General features: G+C 43.8%; 1 protein-coding gene across 23 annotated transcripts in view; it reads left to right on the top strand.

The window, feature by feature from the left end:
- Window positions 1–10,187, top strand: part of BEND7 (BEN domain containing 7) — an 89,852-nt gene extending 79,665 nt beyond the window's left edge. For 3 of the 23 annotated variants that reach the window (XM_055352363.2, XM_031015587.3, XM_063709887.1), the window contains 2 exons: window positions 1,563–1,613; window positions 5,477–7,787. In XM_055352363.2, the coding sequence (XP_055208338.1) occupies window positions 1,563–1,613; window positions 5,477–5,538 (113 nt within the window). In that variant the 3' untranslated portion in view covers window positions 5,539–7,787. The other 20 variants (XM_055352364.2, XM_031015588.3, XM_055352368.2 and 17 more) reach the window with 15 other exon arrangements.
- The last annotated feature ends 12,275 nt before the right edge of the window (window positions 10,188–22,462 follow it).

Raw genomic sequence — 22,462 nt, 5'->3', positions numbered from 1 at the left:
CTAAAGCCTTTCATCCAGAGGGAAACACAGTTAACATTTTAGTAGGTGCCATATTTTTTCTATAAACCTGTTTCCAGAATCTTAATCACACCATTTATCCCATGGTTTGAATATTTTTATGTTGTTAAATATTCATCTACAACATCTTTTTTTTTTTTTTTTTGAGATGGAGTCTCGCTTTGTTGCCCAGGCTGGAGTGCAGTGGCGCGATCTCGGCTCACCAAGCTCCGCCTCCCGGGTTCACACCATTCTCCTGCCTCAGCCTCCTGAGTAGCTGGGACTACAGGCGCCTGCCACCTCTCTTGGCTAATTTTCTGTATTTTTAGTAGAGACGGGGTTTTACTGTTTTAGCCAGGATGGTCTCGATCTCCTGACCTCGTGATCCACCCACCTCGGCCTCCCAAATACAACATCATTTTTAGCAGTTGCTAATCTAATCCAACCTAGATTGGTCTTGCATATTTCGTCCCTTCTCAGTGATTTCTCTTTGTGGTGGATCTAGCACGTCAGCAGACAAGGGGTCTTTCATTAATGCCAGTGAGTGTCCATCTGAGGACAAGATGTTGGAGGATGAAGGAGACAGGGGAGCCATACAATATTTCTAGCCATAGCTAAGCCCTGATTATGTTTAAAGCAACAATAAAAACAAGTACGTAGTACTAGTTTAGGCTTCTTCTGACTCAGTGTTACAACATGGTGCCAAGGCTGACCTCATTCAACAGCCTCACAAGGACTGCCCACGCACATTATGCAGTCAGCAGGGGCCTGCCTGTGGGGACCACAGGTCCTGAGCCATGGAGGCCACCACCGAAACTATCCCAGGGGCCATAATGTGATGTTTTCCCATCCCCACATGTTACGGGAAACTAACAAGCCCATCGCTTGTCAAGAGACACATGTGCACCTTTTTTTTTGCATTTAACGAAGGTTTTTTGTGACTGAAGGATCTACCTTTGGAAAACTCCCAAGGAGATGGATACATTTATCAGACACGAGCGAAGGTTTGCATTTTAAAACTTAGAAATGGGGAATCTTTTGAAGCAACGCCTATTCCTTCTTCATGACCACGTTGATGCCAGAGTTAGATTGGCAGCTCTAGGATCTGAATCAGTCATCTCCAAAGAAAGGTTCACTCTCAAGATTTCCTAAGCTGCCCCCCAGGAGTGGTTCCGGCGATGCCAAGTGCAATTCTACAGCAGGAATTCATTGACACATCCCCTCGATGACCCTATTTAAACAATTCACCCCACATGCTGGTTCGATATTCAAGCCTATGTAAATAAGTGAAAATAAACAGAAATCATCAGTGATCAATAGAATGAGGTTCATAAGATTTCAAAAAATTTTAATATGGGAAAGTTGATTTTATATCACCATCATCAAAAAATATTCAAATAATGATATTAACATCTGTAATATGAACCAACGGTAGCTGAAAACGGAAAAGAATGGTGAAAACTGTTATGTATACTGGAGTTTTTAAAATTACATCACTATTTTCTGTAAAATGAATGTGCTCCCTGAAACTAATGAGATTTGTGTCTTATGTTTGTAACCAGCAGAGATCGCGGACAGTGATGAAAGACTGGATGGCATTTCTCTACCACCAACAGGTAAATAAAACGCATTTACATTTTCATCACCCCCTGGAAAATACAGCCCACAAAAATATTTGCATTGAAAGCGATTTTAACATTAGACATGCAGACACTTGAGCAAACTGCTTCTGCAGTGGGACCCAGGCCCCGTCATTGGAGCTTCTCAAGGCCCCGTACTCAGAGATGTTTTTCATACTGAATAGAAAAATGTTTTTCTCACACTCTTATTTTCATAAAAATCTCAGAAGAGCAAATCCTAAGAACTAAGTATCATAACATTTTGCCTCCCCAAACCTTTGGACATTACAAAATATTTTTAACGTGAAATGAGATTTCACCTTAAAACGGGGACCACTAATTTTGTGTGATCAAATTCATGGCTAGGCTGTCCTCTCCCACCTCCTCCAAACGGCCTTGGAGCCTTGAGCAGTCAATCAGTGGACACCCAGTGAATACTGTGTTTTAACTGAGCGATTTGAACAAGCCCAGCCATCCGGCGTGAGTGGCACATTCCTAATACCAGGACCAGATCAGCTGAAAACACCCTTCCATGGAGGCATTTGCTGCACGCTGTTGTGTTAAGCCATAGACATAATTCCAACTTCATGTTATTTGACTCTCAAGTAATGCTTCTGACCCTGGCTTCCTACCTGTGTATGGGTTCATATCTGAGAGCCAGAGGGGCAGGTGTCTGATCAGTGAGCCTTGTGGAAAACAATGTATCCCCTCCATTGGTCACAGGACTCTACTGACTTCCCTCCAAAGGATATCTGAAGATTCTCTGCCCACAAAACCCAGGTACCCCCAAAAACCCTCTTACTGAAAAAGTTCAACCGAATGTTTTTTCCTCTAGATTTGGGGTGGTCTGTGTTGATTAAATTCAGCAAATATTAATGGAGTCTCTAGGTTGTGTAGGAACTTGACTAGGCCATGTATTCATTGACAGCACATATCCCAAAATGGCAAGGAAAGCCACATTCGCAGGCATAGGATGGGCCTGTGCTAGTGAACTTCAGAGCTTCAGAGCAACAGGAAAATTCAGCCGTGTAAGAGACACATTGCTTTCTCTGCCACTGAGTAGCTAAGCAACAGATCAATGGACAGATAAATCAAATGAGCTACATAGTGCAAAAAGACCTGCCTACATCAAGTTCTTCCCATACAGAGTCATTATATAAAAGAGATTTCTCTTCTTCTTTGGCTGTGTTTTCACATTTGTGAATTAAGAGAATTGAAATACGTGATCTCTGTTGTTCCTTCCCAATTTGTCATTCTCTGAATATCAGGGCACGCATATCAGCCTCATTCTTATCACCTGGGCCCAATCCCAGCAGATCCATGAAATCCTAATCATAATAGACCTAGCCTTCAAAAGGCCCTTCAGGGGAGCACCATGCCTTTCTAGCTGTGCTTCCCAAGTGCCTTCCCACCCTGGGCATCTGCACTGCCTGTCCTCCTGTGTCATGTGACACAGTGAGCTTTTATTATTTGAAAGCCACTCCCCTTGAAGTTTATATTCACCCCCAAGTGGTGAGTACGGAATGCCTTTGTATTTTCCTATCTGAAGTTGGAGATACGTTTCCAATGAGAAAAGTGAGCTCAGAGGGTGCTGGAAAAGCCTCATGGAACTGAAAAAAATGTCAAGGAATCTGAGAATGAGAAGGAACTTGAGAGATCCTCTAGTCCAATCTCTTCTTTTTATCCAGTCCTTTTATTTTACAGGAAAAAAAGCCTGAGGCCCAGAAACATTAAGTGGCTTTCCCACGGCCTCACAGCTGGTTGACGGCCTGGCCGGAACCCAGGTCCCTCGACTCCCAGCCATGATACCGTATAGCTTTCTCATACCTAAGCCAAAGCCAGCTTTTCTCTGCATGTTTCTTAAAGATCCTAAGAGATGATGGATGTGCTAATCCCTTTAGGAGTCCTCTTCACTGTCTCAGTCTTCACAATTAAAATGTTCGTCGTCAGTCGGCCCGGTTCACGGCAGCTGAAACTCATTTCTTCCAGTCTTTTCTCAAACTTTACCCAAGGCTGTGAGGTCATAATGAAGAAAATAGTATAACACACCTGCAGATCTTTTCATTAAACTATTGATAGATATTTGATAAAAATCACTAAGCAGCATGATAAATAAAAACGTTTATCATTTAGAAAAGAGGAAAAGAGGCCGGGCACGGTGGCTCACACCTGTAATCCCAGCACTTTGGGAGGCCGAGGCAGGCGGATCACAAGGTCAGGAGATCGAGACCATCCTGACTAACACGGTGAAACCCAGTCTCTACTAAAAAATATACAAAAAATTAGCCAGGCATGGTGGCGGGCGCCTGTAGTCCCAGCTACTCAGGAGGCTAAGGCAGGAGAATGGTGTGAACCCGGGAGGCGGAGCTTGCAGTGAGCCAAGATCGCACCACTACACTCCAGCTTGGGTGACACAGCGAGACTCCGTCTCAAAAAAAAGAAGGAAAAGAAGTCTCAGATTGGTGCTCAAATTTTGCAGTAATAATATTAAGTAATCTTGATATTCACCTTGATAGCGTGTCTCTTGATTGCCTCCAAAGTAAAATCCCCATTCTGGTTGGCTTCTTTGAATGCAGTGCTGCTCCTAACACCCCTCCTCACATGTGCCCTTTAAGAACTCCACCTTTCTCGCACATGTGGTTTCATCCTTGAACCTGAGCCTCACTGGTCAGAACCACAGGATCAACCAAGGGCTCTGATACAGACTCTCATTATCCCATTTATCTGAGCTAGCAACAGTTAGTTCTTTTTAAAGATTCAACAATGTTTTTATTACTTTTTTAAGGTCTTTTTTCCTCCTTCCAAAGTTGTATATTTGGGGGAAGGGCAGGGAAAGGGGTGTAAATGCTTAAGTGTTTCTATGAACCAGAAGTGACTAGGGTAGGGTTGCAGGCAGGTCAAATGACATTTGTTTGGATGCATTACATTTAAGCAACCTTCTGTTCATCAGGCTTTAGCAGAAATGGATTCACCTTCTGTAGTGCATCTATTTTATTTTCCCTTAACCCTATTCACTAAGCCTTTTTGAGCAACTACCAAGAATCAGCCCTGTGTTGGGTGCTGGTGTACAAATGCCCTCAGACTAGTGTGAGAGGCAGAAGGAATTACATAAATGCTACAGCACAGATGTGTGGAGAGGGGCTGGGGCTCAAGAAAAGCCACCCAGGAGCTGGGGACAATTTGCATTAAAAAAAAAAAGTATAGAGAAAGTGAAATCAAAACAGTGCTTTCTAAAATTTAAAATGGGGCTTCCAAATTTGAAATGGGGATGTTCATCTAGACTTAGCAATTGTCATAAATTGGCATTTTACATACTTTTAAAAAATTAGTAAAAGTGTAAGGAAGAACATTTCAATTGCTTTTACCACCCACAGACACCATTATTGGATGATTTTTCTCAAATGTTTCTCCATTTTATTTATTTATACGGTGGAGATCAAATATGTAAAATTTTGTTTCCTACATGTTTTTTTGATTTTTACCTAACAAGCATTTTTCCACTTTATGGCAAATCTTCATATGCATTGTTTTAATAGCTGCATAATATTCTGTTTTGCAGGTAAATTATCTTTTAGGCCATTTTCCATGACTGGACAATATGTGGATATACTCTAATAGTAACACACATTCGTGGCCTTTCTCATAAAAAATCATTACAAATTTCCAATTTCTACAATTGCTCATGGAGGACAACTAAAGCCTTGGCTAAAAACTTAGCGACTTAAGTGTGAAACACAGACACCTCCCCAGTAAATTGTTTACTTATCCAGAACGCCCACCTCCAGCCATGTCACAGAACCATGTACAACTCTTCCTTAGAGAAGTGGCTCTCCGCCTTCATTTTCTTGTCTCTGTTGTAGGTAATATATTTGACACCAGGAGAGAAAACACGGAGGATACAGAACCAGGTTTCATTGCCTAGACTTTGATTTTAGTGACATTGTTCAGTGGCATATGTAACTTCCGTTTGAATTTCCACAAAGATCCACGTAGCATTTCAGGTTCCTGCAAAGTGTGGGTGTTCTGTGAAGTTTACCTGTCATGTTTGAATAGTTTCATGTACTTTCTTTGTAATATGTGATAACCAAGGCTCCAATCTGGTATAAGCTTTTTAAAATCATTTTTAGGGTTGATTTGTTACCCTTTAAAAGTCCAGCATATGATTCGGTGAGTTCATTGTCCATTATAAAGAAGTGGTTCTCTCTTCCCTGTTTTCATTCAAAACCTCAGTGTGAATATAGAGCTTTGAAACATATTTATTTTAATGTAAATTGCTTAGATGCAGTATAAAGGAGAATGGCTCTTTCCGGTGCTGAGAGAGCAGTTGTGAAGGCCAAGATTAATTAGACCTTCATCATCTTAGAAGATGAAAAAGTTGTTTTGGGAGATAGGATAGCTCTGACCTGTAAGATGAAATCATTCATGACGTCAGTGCCCCCCAAATAGCCATTTGTAACTGAGTAAGTGCAAATGACCTGTGAGTTCTTAGGAAAGAAAAACCTTTCACCTAAGTTGCGTCAACACAATGACAAAATAACTCATTAAAAGGTGAGAAAACCAGTCAATTATCTACACGATACCTGACAGCCATTTTAACAGATGGTCTTAACGGAGTGCTACAGGGTTTTGGCACCATGTGGCAACTAGCTAAAAATGCACTTAATATTATATCATTTATTTGGTTCCTAGTATACTTGCCCTCCACTTTATATAAAACTAATTTATGAAAATCTGGATTTATTTTAAAAAGATATCTTGCCATGAAGGTATTTGTTTTATAGAAATATTTACCTCCAGATTTCTTTCTCTAATAAGATGGTGAATTTAAAACACTGTGTTATTTAGAAACACTGCATTTACACTTCATTTATTGTATAAAGCAAATTGCATTGAATCTTTGCCACTTGACCCAAAGGCCAAATATTGGCATGAGAACAATTTGGACTACAGATCACCAAACCCGGGGTTCACACCTGTCCACTAGCAGTTCCAATGCCTTCCCCTAGCCCTGGATTTAGCAAAGCACAGAATGTTAAGAGCTAAAAGTTACTGTAGAGGCTACTCAGTCCCACCCGGGAAACTGAGGATGAATGAGGGTAAGCGGTTGCCCAGAGCCCGTTAACCCCTCCATGGCTGGGGCCCTGCCTAGAACCCGAATTTCCTGACTACCCTGTCCAAGGTATTCATGTCACATCACACTGAAACGCTCAACCTAGAGGTAGGAGGGGCCCTCTGGGATAAATCCCTATTCCACCAAAGACCAGCCAGTCATCAAAGATGAGAGAAGGCATCCCTGTACTGTAACAAAAAGCTGGCTTTAGGCGTGGCTTGTAGAATCAATCTAACTACTAGACAAGTTACATCTCATATATGTGTGGCTTCTTTTTCTTCTTTTGGGGGGCTACAAGGAAGGTTTGGAGAAATTATTTCCGTCATACCTTTTTGTTAGCCTTTTTCCATTTCTGGCCAGGAAGTAATCCCTTTCCTGACAACAGTCCCTTTGTTTTATCAAGTGGTCTGATGAAGTACTGCAAACCGCAGCTCTTGTGTTTTTTGCACCATGGGTTTTAAAATCCGTCCTCTGCCTCCCACAAGGAAATACTACCCAAGGGAAGGGAAAAGATTAATTAGTGACCTTTCGCCCTGTTAAAATAGGATGAGTATGTTGCTGGTCAAGGCAGAAACGCTGACTTCCAACTGTGGTCTGTTAAGAGATCTGCTGGGAACCTTCAGAAGCACTGCCTTCCAAGGCGGGGCCACAGCTTGGAGTGTTCAGCACTTGAGGACGGGTGGGGCTTGTTCAACCCAAAGATATGTGCAATGAATGGATCTACACATTGGAAATATGTATCAAAACTGCAACAGTAAAATCATATTTTGTAAATTAAAATTGTGTTTACTTTGACTACTGTTCAGACTTTATTCAGAAACCTTTTTATAGGCTTTCTTAGCAAAAAAAAATCCATATCTATGGATAATGTCTCAATCTTCTGTATATATGTTTTATTAATATGTAAATATTTAGATTTTTTAAAATTACTATGTTCTTTAAAAAATAATTCAATGCAAGCCTGGTTGTGAAAACGGTGTATAACATTGTGTTGTGGTATCAATTCCCAAGATGCTCTTTATGTCTGATCTGGAAAAATACAATAAATTACTTTAATTGAACGTGCGTGCGGATCTTGCCTGTGTGCCGGTCTTCCTGTGTTTATGAAGAGAAGTCAGTGCTGTTCATTAATTAAAAGGTATCATTAATACTCTGATGATCTCCCACAGAAGTTATATCTCCTGATGAAGCTGATTTTTAAAAATAAAGAGACCACCTAGATTGCTGCCAGAGTGAAAGGCTTCAGACGCTGGAAAGGCTGTGTCTGGCTGTTAGATCAATGGCTACAGCAAGTCCCACAGAAACACTTGAGCGTTAAGTACAGAGATGCTTGAAGCCTAATTTTAAATGAATTAGGTAGCTTTATAATCTTCACTTAAAAGGTTAAGCCCTGCTTCTATGGAAACAACACATCAGACGGACAAATCAATCTTCTCCGATGCTGAGCGGCTGCAGCCGCAGAATCGCTCGCTTCCCCTCTTTGAACACAGGAGGGCGCCACTCCTCGCCGGGCACGTGCCCCCCGCCGCCTCCCGCGGGCGTGCTCTGTCCCCTGCTCTGAGCGGGCCGCACCAGCGGGCTGGAATCCAGCTTCTTCGGAGGTTCAATTCAGGGTCTGACTCTGGGCCCCCGGTTTTACAGGGGCCTGGGACAGCTGTGAGGAGAGGCGGGCGGGTAGGGGCAGGAGCTGCTGCCTGGGAAGGCACCCGCACCTGGGCAGGGAGCCACAGCGCGAGCTGTTGCAAAAACAGATGTGGGCTCCAGCCCGTGAGTCTTGCAGGTGTCCGCGCTGCTCTGAAGCTGGAGTCAGGCTCCAGTCCTCGCCTCTGCCCTGATGCCCCCAGCTTCCTGGGGTCCCTTGTGTCAGGGACCCACGTCATATCTTTTGACCCAAGGCCTCTGGGTTGCCTTTGATCCCACACGGCTGGCAGGGATGGGTGCTTTGAGGTATCCTGGCAGAAGAGCTCGAAGACCTCTCTAACCCAATGGCCAGGGGACCCCATTTCGCCACAGGAGGCTCCCCTGGAAGACGCTTGCACACCTGCCTCAGTCGTCACCTCTCCTATCCTCCACCCGCCAAACCCCCCTCCCCAAGGATCTGGGGACACAGCTGGCTCATTTCCCAGCAGCACCCGAGTTCAGCTGCACCATTTTACTGAACACCAACTGTGCAGACACTGTGGGTGTTTAGGGCGACTGGTTTCGGGATAAAAGAGAAAAGAGGGGCGAGAGGGGAGGCGGGGCCAAGTCCTGGCACTGAACTGTGCTAGCCTTGCACCTTGCCGAGGGGCTGGGACGGCGCGGGCAGCCGCGGAGCATCTGAAGGGAAAGGTGTTGATCGGAGTCCTATCTTAGGTCGATCCGCCTGGCTGAAGCAGGGAGCATTCGCAGGAGGGGGAGGGCTGAAGACAAGGGATCCCAAGAAGAGGCTGTTGGAAGGGGCTCAAAACCCACAAAGCCACGCCTGAGAAAGAATCAGCTCAGGCTGGAGGAGGGAGAATGTGTCAAAGCTGACACCAAGTTTCTGTCTGGGGAACCAGGAGGGGTGTCACTTGCACTCACTAAGATAAGGACACAGGGTGTGACGATTTGGAGGAGACAGGTGAGTTACTCCATTCATTCATTCATTCACTCATTCATTCATTCCACAGGTGCTTGTGGTGGGCCCTGCACTGTTCTGCCGGGTGGGAGTGCAGCGGTGACCCTAGTCTTGCAGAGCTCACCTCAGACAATGTCACAAGAAAAGGGACAGATGGCAGAACCCTGGGAGGAGCAGCATCTCGTGCTCCTGAACAACCTTACCAGAGAGAGAGCTGAAACATGAGCTTTGTCCCAAACCAGCCAAGACTTCAAGCACCATTCATTCCTCATAACTCAGGTCTCAGCTACACTTCATCATCAGAGAGGGATTCGCAACTTTCCCACGCCAGGCCCAGCCAAGTCACGGTCTCTTACCCTTCACATCACTTGCCTCTCTCTGAAATTATCTTGCTTATTTATGTGTGTGTGTATCACCCATCTTTCCACTGGAATCTGAGCCTTGTGATGTCAGGCTGTTAAGATTTCAGGCCCTGGTGAAAACATGTTCAGGATGCCCTCTCTCCCCTTTGCCCAGCAAGAGTGGACTGATTAAAGTTGGACCTGAGGTTTCCATGAATATGCAACCGAGTCATTCTGACGACAGTGAGTCCTGGCCTCCCAGTGCTGCCAGTTACCAGAAGTGACTCCGCTTCTCCCATCAGCCCAAACCCAGAGCCTTTATCACAGAACCCAAGATTGAGAGGAGGGTCAGGCTGGTTGGACAGCGGCCTTATCATGGGATGGATCAGGAGCCTTTTACAGCGCTCTCCTTTCCGCTGTATCCCATTGTCTTAGATCACGTAGACTTGCCTTTTCCCCTAATACCGCCCCCTCAGTGCTCTTCTATAATTGGAGAAATTGTGTCAATAGATCGACCAAAGAGATGCAGGTTGTACTCCATGAGAATTTAATAAACGCTAGCGATTCAAAGCAACTTGAATTTACACAGATCAACTCCTATTATGTTTTGTAACCTCAAATGCGTGAAATTGATTATCCCCCCGAAAGTAATATATACAGATATGTGTGTATATAAATATTTATTTCTATTTTGTTATTGGTGAAATTAAAAAGAATGTTTAAATGAATCACAGTTTAAAAAAAAAAGAATGTTCTGGCCGGGCGCTGCGGCTCACACCTGTAATTTGGGAGGCTGAGGTGGGCGGATCACGAGGTCAGGAGTTCGAGACTAGCCTGACCAACATGGTGAAACCCCGTCTCTACTAAAAATACAAAATTAGCCATCCTAGTGGTGGGTGCCTGTAATCCCAGCTACTCAAGAAGCCAAGGCAGGAGAATCGCTTGAACCCGGGAGGCGGAGGTTGCAGTGAGCCAAAATCACACCACTGCACTCCAGCCTGGACAACAGAGCGAGACTCCGTCTCAAAAAAAAGAACGTTCTAGAAATGGAGCTTGGAGTGGGTAGTGCCCCACATGCTTTACACACACTGATATTCCAAATAGACCTGATAGTTAAAGGTCTTTTTAATTGTTTTATTTTTGGCCATTTTGGACTGTTCACTGAAACATGGAAAGACATTTTAAACCTAAACTTTGAAACTAAGCTACTTTATGATTCCTTTCGAATGCTTTCCAAAAGCGAAGCTGATAAAGCGCAATCAAAGGAGGAATAGTCGGAAACCAGCCGTCTAGCCTTGCATTTGTGTGTATCCTCCAACACGGTGCCAAGACATTCAAAACATGGAGCGCCCTCCCCGTGAACTGGAGTGAAAAATGACTTTACACAGGAAATTAAGCATCCTGAGTTGTTTCACTGAAGTGGTGGCCCAGTTGCAGGTTCAGTTAGAAAAACTATTTTCTGCTATACTCTAGCAATGGAGGGAGAAAGAGAATACATTAAAATAGAGGACACTTACTCTGTGTATTATCAAATTAAGTACCCTCCAAAAATGATGTATTTCTAACCACTAGACAGAGAACATCAGAAGTGACTCAATTAACAAAACCCAGGCTAACCCCGTCCCCCTCTGGTGATGCACACGGTAACGGTGCTCTGTCCTTCTGGGAAATATTTCACTAGTGTGAGCTATACCACCTTCTCCCCCTCCTGCCTCTCCCTGATGCTTCCTAGAACATGGACCGATAGCCACAGGCAGCTTTGACTCTTGTTAAGATTCCGTGTTTGTTTTTATCATCATACCATGCGGTGTTCCAGTGCATTTGTCCTTCCTACCTGCCCCCATTAATGTTGCCTGGCAACCTTAACCACAGCCCGTTCCTCCCGTGCCTAGCCCCAGTGGGATCGGTTCACTAGTCATGGCACAGTGGACTTATTTTAAATGTTCGACTGACTCCTGGACACTGGCTGGACACTGATTTCTAGCCAGGAGACTGCGTGCACCATGACCCTGTCGTTATGATAGCATACAGCTTTAGAAAGTAAACACTCTCTGGCCGGGCATGGTGGCTCACACCTGTAATCCCAGCACTTTGGGGGACTGAGGCGGGGGGAGGATCACAAGATCAGGAGTTCAAGAACAGCCTGGCCAAGATGGTGATACCCCGTCTCTACTAAAACTAAAAAAAATTAGCCAGGCACAGTGGCAGGTGCCTGTAATCCCAGCTACTCAGGAGGCTGAGGCAGGAGAATTGCTTGAACCTGAGCAGCAGAGGTTGCAGTGAGCTGAGATGGCGCCACTGCACTCCAGCCTGGGCGACAGAGTGAGACTCCGTTTCAAAAAAGAAAAGAAAAAAAAAAGTAAACACTCTCAAAGACCAAGAGACAACTTTTGATTGGAAAGCATCCAGTGACTTCAGGGGTAGGGATGAGGAGGTGGCGGAAGCTGGCGAAATTAGTCGAAGCCATTGGAAAGACTGAATGCAGGTGTGTTCATCCATTTTCACACTGCTATAAAGAAATACCCGAGACTGGGTAATTTATAAAGGAAAGCGGTTTCATTTACTCACAGTTCCACGTGGCTGGGGAGGCCTCAGGAAACGTACAGTCATGGCAAAAGGTGAAGGAGAAGCAAGCACCTTCTTCACAAGGGGGCAGGAAACAGAAAATGAAGGAGGAGCTGCCAAACAGAAAACCATCAGATCTCGTGAGAACTCACTCACTATCACGAGAACAGTTTGAGGAAACCACCCCATGATCCAACCACCTCCCATCAGGTCCCTCCCTTGACACGTGGGAATTACAATTCAAAATGAGATTTGAGTGGGGACACAGAGCCAAACCATATCAGCAGGAGAAAAGCCCCTCCAAAAAAATGCTTTAAAAAATGTGAGAGAGTGGTTGAGTGCAGTGGCTCGATCCTCTAATCCCAGTGCCTTGAGAGGCCAAAGTAGGAGGACTGCTTGAGGCCAGGAGTTCAAGACCAGCCTGAGCAGCATAGCGAGATACCCATTTCTTTTTTTTTTTTTTTTTTAAGACAGAGTCTCGCTCTGTCACCCAACCTGGAGTGCAGTGGCATGATCTCAGCTCACTGCAACCTCTGCCTCCCAGGTTCAAGCAATTCTTCTGCCTCAGCCTCCCAAGTAACTGGGATTACAGGCATGCGCCACCACACCTGGCTAGTTTTTGTATTTTTAGTAGAAACAGGGTTTCACCATGTTGGCCAGGCTGGTCTCGAACTGTTGACCTCAGGTGATCCGCCTGCCTTGGCCTCCCACAGTGCTGGGATTACAGGCATGAGCCACTGCGCCCGGCCAAGACCCTGTTTCTTTAAAAAAAAAAAAATTGCTGGGCGGTGGTGTGAGCCCGTAGTCCCAGCAACTTGGGAAACTGAGACAGAAGGATCCCTTGAGCCCAGGAGGTTGAGACTGCAGTGAGCTATGATTGTAACACTGCACTCCAGCCTGGTTGACAGTGAGCCCGTCTCCAAAAAAAAATCTAAATAGTATGTGCTGCTTTTGCATTGAGAAGGGAAAGTTTTTTTTTTCTCAATATATACTAGTATAGAAGAATATTGAACGGCATAGAGGAATGTTCATGATACACTTACTGTTACATAATATGTTTTGCCTGCTCGTATTTTTTTAATTTCAAAAACACTTATTTTTATAGTTAGTTGTGATTGTAACTACAGACTAATTGCAGCATCCAAAAACTATGTACCAATAGCTGCCTACAGCTTTAAAAAGGTATAGACAATGTGTTAATTAACCAGCGCCTGATCCCTTTTTTTCCTTTTTTTTTGAGACAGAGTCTTGCTTTGTTGCCCAGGCTGGAGTGCAGTGGCACGATCTCAGCTCACTGTAACCTCCGCCTCCCGGGTTCAAGCGATTCTCCTGCCTCAGCCTCCTGAGTAGCTGGGATGACAGGCACGTGCCACAACGACTGGCTGATTTTTGTATTTTTAGTAGAGACGGGGTTTCACCATATTAGTCAGGCTGGTCTCAAACTCCTGACCTCGTGATCTGCCCGCCTCGGCCTCCCAAAGTGCTGGGATTACAGGCGTGAGCCACTGCGCCCAGCTGCCTGATCACATTTTTAAGAGCAGTATTTACAAGCATGTACAGAAGAAAGAAGGAAGTTGTTAACAGTGGTTACCTCTGGCTGGTAGAATTGCATGTGATTTTTAAAAATTATATGTTTTAAGTATTCTAAAATGAACACGTATCATTTACTAAAAAAAAAAAAGAAAGGTAAAGGAAAAAACTCAGTGGCATATGTATCAGTATATATGTAATGCTTACTGTTTGGATACTGTTATGAAAACCTGAAATATCTTGAAATATAACAGGCTTCTCATGTATCACATAAACGCCAATGAAAACTTCAGCATCCAGCTCCTTGTTACTCCCATAATATGTACATCAAACCCATTTACAGAACTCTGGAGGTTAATGCTTTACTTCGAAGGAAAAAAAATCACTCTGAAGCTTAACAGCAAAAGGATATCCTCTCTGTAGTTTGAAAGGAAACTGGAGACAGAGCTTTATAAAAAATGCATTAGTTGCAAGCCGAGAAGAAACCCATCTGAGGTGTGAGTGCATTTGACACATCAGTTCAAAAAACAATACAGCCAAGGCCTTTGGAATTTGGAGAGAAAGACTAAGAAAAATAAAATGTGGGATGGGTTGCTGTAAACAAGTCCAAGAACCTAATGAGTTCAAGCCACGATTGTGCTCTCGTATGCTTCTTCCTGATCTATGCAGTTTTACACAGACCTGGCAGGTGATGTGCTTTGGAGAAACAGATTTGCAACTCTCAAGCCATGTATAGTGTCAACTCCCTCTGAATACTGTCAAACACATATCAGACTTGCATTGCAAGCTGGACACTGCTCCTTTTTTTGAGTTTTGCTCTTGTTGCCCAGGCTGGAGTGCAATGGCGCGATCTTGGCTCACCGCAACCTCTGCCCCCGGGTTCAAGCGATTCTCCTGCTTCAGCCTCCTGAGTAGCTGGGATTACAGGCATGCACCACCATGCCTGGCTAATTTTGTATTTTTAGTAGAGATGGGTTTTCTCCACGTTGGTCAGACTGGTCTCAAACTCCCCACCTCAGATGATCCGCCCGCTTCAGCCTCCCAAAGTGCCGGGATTACAGGTGTGAGCCACCACGCCCAGCCACTGGGCACTGTTCTTAAGCTTCATTCCTGCAGTTTAACTCAGGTCATCCTTGAAACCATCTGTATTAGGGTTCTCTAGAGGGACAGAACTAATAGGATATATATATATACACTATATATATATATATATATATATATATACACACACGTATATATATGTGTGCATGTATATATATGTATACATATGTGTGTGTATATATGTGTGTGTGTATATATATTTATATATTTTTATATATATATTTTATATATATAATATATATATTTTTATATATATTATATTATATATATATATTTTATATATATACATATAAAGGGGAGTTTATTAAGTATAAATTTGCATGATCACAAGGTCCCAAAATAGGCCGTCTGCAGGCTGAGGAGCAAGGAGAGCCCATTTGAGTCCCAAAACTGAAGAACCTGGAGTCTGATGTTCAAGGGCAGGAAGCATCCAGCATGGGAGAAAGATGTAGGCTGGGAGGCTAGGACAGTCTAGCCTTTTCACATTTTTCTGCCTGCTTTATATCCTGGCCTCACTGGCAGCTGATTAGATGGTGCCCACCCAGATTAAGGATGGGTCTGCCTTTCCCAGCCCATAGACTCAAATGTTAATCTGCTTTGGTAACCCTCTCACAGACACATCCAGGATCAATACTTTGCATCCTTCAATCCAATCAAGTTGACACTCAGTATTAACCATCACACCATCCTGTAAAGTAGATACCACTCCTGTCCCCACTTAACAGATGAAAGAAATTAGGCACCTTCTTCTAGCTCACATAACTAAGAAGGAGTTTTTCAGCTCACATAACTAAGAAGGAGTTTTTTTTAGCCAGGATTGAACCTAGGGAATATGACTCCAACTCACATTCTTAGCATCTGTTTTGTCTGTCAAGTAGCCTTATTAGTGGAGAGAAGCATCCAGAATAACCCCAGTGAGGGCCCAGCCCGTGTGATTTGCCTTTACAATGATCTTTATACTTCTATTTGCACAAAAGCATTGAACTAGGAATGATAACACATGTTGATTAAATGCTTCTTATGAGCTAGGCATTGTCATAAGTATTTTACAGAAAACGATTCCGTTATCCATTATAAGCCTGGAAGTACTATTATCCCCATCCCCACTTCACAGGTGAGAAGACTGAGTTACACAGAGCTTAAGTAACTTGCCCAAAGTCACATAGTTAACAAGTAGCAGAGCCAGGATACAACCCCAGACCTTCTGAACTAGAGCCTGTACTGCTGATCTCTATGCTGTGGGATGTACTTCCAGAGAAATGTGTTGCCTACTGGTTCTGTGTCAGGCCTTGTTTAAAGTGTGCTATTTGAATCATCTCTTTGGAAATGTCCCTAACTAACACACTGCCAGAAAGAGGTTGGGAAGTAGTGTCTTCAACCTGACAGCTGGTTCTCTATTAAAATGTTTCCGGGCCGAGGGCAGTGGCTCACACCTATAATCTTGGCACTTCAGGAGGCCAAGGTGGGCAGATCACGAGGTCAAGAGATTGAGACCATCCTGGCCAACATGGTGAAACCCCATCTCTACTAAAAATACAAAAATTAGCCGGACGTGGTGTTGGGCGCCTGTAATCCCAGCTACTCGGGAGGCTGAGGCAGGAGAATCGCTTGAACCCAGGAGGTGGAGGTTGCAGTGAGCTGAGATCGATCCACTGCACTCCAGCCTGGCGACAGAGCGAGACTCTGTCTCAAAAAGAAAAAAAAAAAATTCCAAGGGAACCTAGCAGAGTGATTCCAAGAGGGAGCTTTTGATCAGAATGACCAGTGTGAAAATAAATACTGGCTATATCATATATATATATATATATATATATATACATACTTTTTTTTTTTTGAGACAGAGTATTGCTCTATCGCCCAGGCTGGAGTGCAGTGGTGCGATCTTGGCTCACTGCAACCTCTGCCTCCCCGGTTCAAGAGATTCTCCTGCCTCAGCCTCCCGAGTAGCTGGAATTACAGGCACATGCCACCACGTCTGGCTAATTTTTGTATTTTTAGTAGAGACGGGGTTTCACCACATTGGCCAGGCTGTTCTCAAACTCCTGACCTCAAGTGATCCTCCCGCCTCAGCCTCTCAATCTAGCATTTATTAATAAAGCTCTGGTGCCTTTTTTTCCTTCATTCCCCGCCCCCTGACCCTCTACCCTCTCCATCATCCATCCATCCACCAAAAGAATTAGGGGAGACTGAAATGGCAGGCAAACTATCCCCAGAATGGTGAAAGCCACCAAAATCACTGGGAACCCTCACTTTAGTGGGGAGACATTTGCTGCAGGTGGCTGGGGGAGCAGGAAAGAGGTGAGGCTGTTGAACAGTGCTCCTGGAAATGGGATTCCCTAGACCAACAACATCGGCATCACCTGGAAATGCAATAGAAATGCACTATCTCTAGCCCCAGCCCACACCAACAGCTCAGAGGCTCTGGGAGTGGGACTGGTGTGTTTCATGATGCCCTCCAGGTGATCCTGGAGCACACTCAAGTTTGGGAACTACAGCTCTAGGAGATGTGGAAGATAGGGCGAGGCCCCAACCTCAGAGCCCTGAGTGGGATATGAGTAACTTGGAAGTAGTAATAATTAGGTGGGAACTCTCCCTCAGCGAATTGGAGCAAATTCCGTTTTCCCTGTGATAGCATCACTGTCCCTTACCTTCTGATGGAGACATCTACGTGGCATGACAGAAGCATCTGGAAGGGCCAATCCCCCGGGTGAACCTCTGGAGGTGGGTCAAGCCTGGGAGTGCAGACAGTTAGTGTTGCTGTTGGGAAAAGTTCAACACTCGGTCCCCTCTTTGCTGTTGGGATTGAGGCCCAGCAAGGGCAAGGAAGAGGCAGAGCCAGGACCCGACACCGGAACCTCTCGCTCCCTCAGGCCACATAATCTGCCTGTCAGCGCCCTTCCCCAGCTCCTTCTTGGGCCCAGTTGTGTGTTCCTTGGACCTCGCTCTCTCCCCTCCCTTTGTACGCATGCTCTGGAGTGTACGTGCCCACCTAACTCCGCTGGCCTTGACCTTCACTCTGCCCTCTAGAACCACCTTGAGTCCCACAAACATGATGCTCCAGGAGGCCTCAGTTCCCCTTGGTTCCTCTAACAGCTCTGGCAGGTGCTCAGGGGAGACAGAGGCGCCAAGGGGAGGCAGAGGTGCCAAGGGGAAGTGGAGCAGATGAATTAGGTAAGTTCTCCTGAAGAAAAGAGTAGGGAAGAGGAGCATGGCTTGGCAGAGATATGTGGAAAGGCAAGACATAGAGGAGAAATCCACTGATACTTACAGAGGCTATTTCTTAATGCAAAGGAAAAGTACTAGTAATATAAAAACAAAATTTTTGCTGAAGTATATGGGCTACATGATCCCACTTTATTTTCCAAAGATGTATAGATTTACATAAGAGTCTGGAAATCTACATCAAAACATTTGCAGTGATTATCTCCAGATGCTGCAATTGCAATTTCTGTTTCCTTCTTTTCTTATTTTCTGCATTAAGCATTCATTGACTTTTTTCAGATATAATTCACATACCATAAAATTCACCACTTTATTTTAAGCCATGAAATTCACTGGTTTTTAATTAATTCACAAAGTTGCACAACCATCATCACCATCTAATTCCAGAACATTCTCTTAACCCCAAGAAGAAACCCTGCTCCCCTGAGCAGTCACTCCCCAACATTGCTCCGTTCCCAGCCCGAGGCAACCACAAATTACTTTCTCTCCCTTTGGATTGGTCTCTTCTGGACACTTCATATAAATGGAATCATACAATGTGTGGTCTTGTGCGACTGGTCTCTTTCACTCAGCGTGTTTTCAGGGTTCACCCATGTTATAGCAACTATCAGCACTTCATTGCTTCTTATTGCCAAATAATATTCCATTACATGGATAGACTGCATTTTATTTATCCATTTATCAGTGATAGACCTTTGAGTTATTTCCACTTTGGGGCTATTATAAATAATGCTGCCCTAAACATTTGTGTACCAGTCTTTGTGCAGACATATATGGTCAATTCTCTTGGGTATATGGGTAGGTGTGGGATTGCTGGGTCATATGGTAACTCTGTGTTGAAATTTTTTTTTTTTTTTTTTTTGAGACAGGGTCTTGCTCTGTCACCCAGGCTGGAATGCAGTGGCACCATCATACCTCACTGCAGCCTCGACCACCTGGGTTCAAGCAATCCTCCCACCTTAACCTCCAGAGTAGCTGGGACTACACCACACCTGGCTAACTTTTTCTTTTTTAGAGGCTGAGTCTGACTATATTGCCCAGGCTAGTCTCAAACCCCTGGCTCAGACCACCCTCCTGCCTCAGCTTCCCAGAGTGCTGGGATCACAGGTGTGGGCCACCACACCTGGCCTATATTGAACTTTTTGAGGAAATACCTGTTTCCCAAAGAATCTGAACCATTTTACATTCCTACCAGCAATGTATGAGGGATCTGATGTCTCCACACACTTGCTAATACTTGTGATTGTCTGTTTGTTTTATTATAGCCATCCTAGTGAGTGTGAAGTGGTATCTCACTGTGGTGGTGATTTGCATCTCTCTGGTGATTAATAATGCTGAGCATCTTTTTAAAATATATATTTTTATATTTTTTATATTTAATTGACAAATAACAATTGTATATAACTATGGGGTATGATGCGACACTTTGATATATGTGTACATTACGGAATGATCAAATCTAGCTAATTTATCTATTCATCACCTCACACACATCATTTTCTGTGATGAGAACATTTGAAATACATTCTCTTAACAATTTTGAGATATACTATACTTTAACTACAGTCACCATGCTGTGCAATAGATCTCAAAAACTTATTCTTTCTATGTAACTGCAACTTCGTATCTTTCGACCAATACCTGATTCCCTCCCCACTCCACCATCCCCCACTCCCAGCCCCTGGTAACCACCATTTTACTCCACATCTAAGGATTCAACATTTTTAGGTTCCACATAGAAGTGAGGTCACACAGGGCCGGGCAAGGTGGCTCACACCTGTAATCCCAGCACTTTGGGAGGCCAAAGCGGGTGGATCACCTGAGCTCAGGAGTTCGAGATTAGCCTGGCCAACATGGTGAAACCCCGTCTCTACTAAAAATACAAAAATTAGCCGGGCATGGTGGCACATGCCCATAATCCCAGCTACTCAGGAGGCTGACCCAGGACAATCGCTTGAACCCAGGAGGCAGAGGTTGCAGTGAGCTGAGGTCTTGCCATTGCACTCCACCCTGGGTGATGAGTGAAACTCCATCTCAAAAAAAAAAAAAAAAAAAAAAAGTGAGGCCACAGAGTATTTGCCTTTCTGTACCTGGCTTATTTTATTTGGCATAGTGTCCTCCAGACTCATCTGTGTTGTCACAAATGACAGGATTTCCTTTTTAATAGCTGAATATGCCCCCATTGTGTATATAGACCAAATTTTCTTTATCCATTGATGGACACTTAGCTTGATTTCCCATCTTGGCTGCTGTGAATAGTGCTGCCATGAATATGAGAGTGCAGGTATCTCTTCAACAGACTGATTTTAATTCCTCTGGATATGTACCCAGTAGTGGAATTGCTGGATCATGTTCTATTTTTAGGTTTTGGGGGATCTTCCATACTGTGGTGTCTGGAGTTGGTTCCTGTCGGTGGGTTCGTGGTCTTGCTGACTTCAAGAATTGAGCTGCGGACCTTCGTGGTGAGTGTTACAGCTCTTAAAGATGGCACAGACCCAAAGAATGAGTGGTAGCAAGTTTTATTGTGAAGAGTGAAAGGACAAAGCTTCCACAGCATGGAAGGGGACCACAGAAGGTTGTTGCTGCTGGCTGGGGTGGCCAGCGTTTATTCCCCTTATTGTCCCCACCCATGTTCCCTTTCTGTCCTATCAGAGTGCCCTTTGTTCAATCCTCCCCGCAATTGGCTACTTTTAGAATCCTGCTGATTGGTGCGTTTTACAGAGTGCTGATTGGTGCGTTTTACAATCCTCTTGTAAGACAGAAAAGTTCCTGATTGGTGCGTTTTACAATCCTCTTGTAAGACAGAAAAGTTCCCCAAGTCCCCACTCCACCCAGGAAGTCCAGCTGGCTTCACCTCTCACTGTTATCCATAGCGGCTGTACCAATTTACATTCCCACCAACAGTGGACAAGGGTTGCCTTTTCTCTGCATCCTTGGCTACACTTGTTATCTTTGATCTTTTTGATGACAGCCATCCTAACAGGTGTGAGGTGACAGCTCATTGTGGTTTTAATTTGCATTTCTTTTTTATTTCAGTAGCTTTAGGGGTACAAGTAGTTTGTGGTTACATAGATGAATTGTACAGTGGTCAAGTCTGAGATTTTAGTACCCATCACCCAAGTAGTGTACACTGTACCCAATATGTAGTTTTTCAATCCCTCACCCCCTCCCACCCCCTCTTTCTGAGTCTTCGATGTCCATTATACCTTTGCATATGCCTTTGCATACCCATAGCTTAGCTTCCACTTATGAGTGACAACATGTGGTATTTGGTTTTTCATTCCCAAGTTCCTTCACTTGGAATAATGACCTTCAGCTCTATCCAAGTTGCTGCAAAAGACATTCTTTCTTTCTTTTTTATTGCTGAGTAGTATTCTATGGTATATGTATATTACATTTTCTTTATCCACTCATCTCTTGATGGGCACTTAGGTTGATTCCATATCTTTGCAATTGTGAATTGTACTACAAATAAACACATGCATACAGTTGTCTTCCTGATATAATGACTTCTTTTCCTTTAGGTTGATACCCAGTAGTGGGATTGCTGGATCAAATGGTTCATCTGCTTGTAGTTCTTTCAGAAATCTCTATACTGTTTTCCATAGAGGTTGTACTAATTTACATTCCCACCAGCAGGATATAACCGTTCCCTTTTAACTACATCCACACCATCTATTGCTTTTTGACTTTTTAATAATGGATATTCTGGTTGGGTAAGGAGGTATCTCACTGTGGTTTCGATTTGCATCTCCCTGATGATTAGTGATGTTGAGCATTTTTTCATTGTTGGCCATTTGTATATCTTCTTTTGAGAAATGTCTATTCATGTCATTTACCTACTTTTTGATGGGATGATTTGGTTTTTTTCTTGCTGATTTGTTTGAGCTCCTTGTAGATTCTGGATATTAGTTCTCTGTCAGATATACAGTTTGCAAATATTTTCTCCCATTCTGTGAATTGTCTGTTTACTCTGATGATTATTTCTTTTGCTGTGCTGAAGGTTTTTAGTTTAATTAGGTCCCGTGTATTTATTTTTGTTTTTATTGCATTTGCTTTTGGGATCTTAGGCACAAATTCTTTGCCTAGGCCAATGTCCAGAATAGTTTTTCCTAGGTTTTTTCCTAGAATTTTTGTAGTTTCAGGTCTTAGATTCAAGTCTTTAACCCATCTTGAGTTGATTTTTTATATGGTGAGAGATAGGGATCTGGCTTTATTCTTCTACATGTGGCTATCAAGTTTTCCCAGCATCATTTATTGAATAGAGTGTCCTTATCTTCAATTTAAGTTTTTGTATGATTTGTTGAAGATCAGTTGGTTGTAAGTATTTGGCTTTATTTATGGGTTTTCCATTCTGTTCCATTGGTCTATGTATCTA

Source organism: Gorilla gorilla, chromosome 8 (genome assembly GCF_029281585.2).
Source record: "Gorilla gorilla gorilla isolate KB3781 chromosome 8, NHGRI_mGorGor1-v2.1_pri, whole genome shotgun sequence".
NCBI lineage: Eukaryota > Metazoa > Chordata > Mammalia > Primates > Hominidae > Gorilla > Gorilla gorilla.
This window is presented reverse-complemented; position numbering and strand designations above follow the sequence as displayed.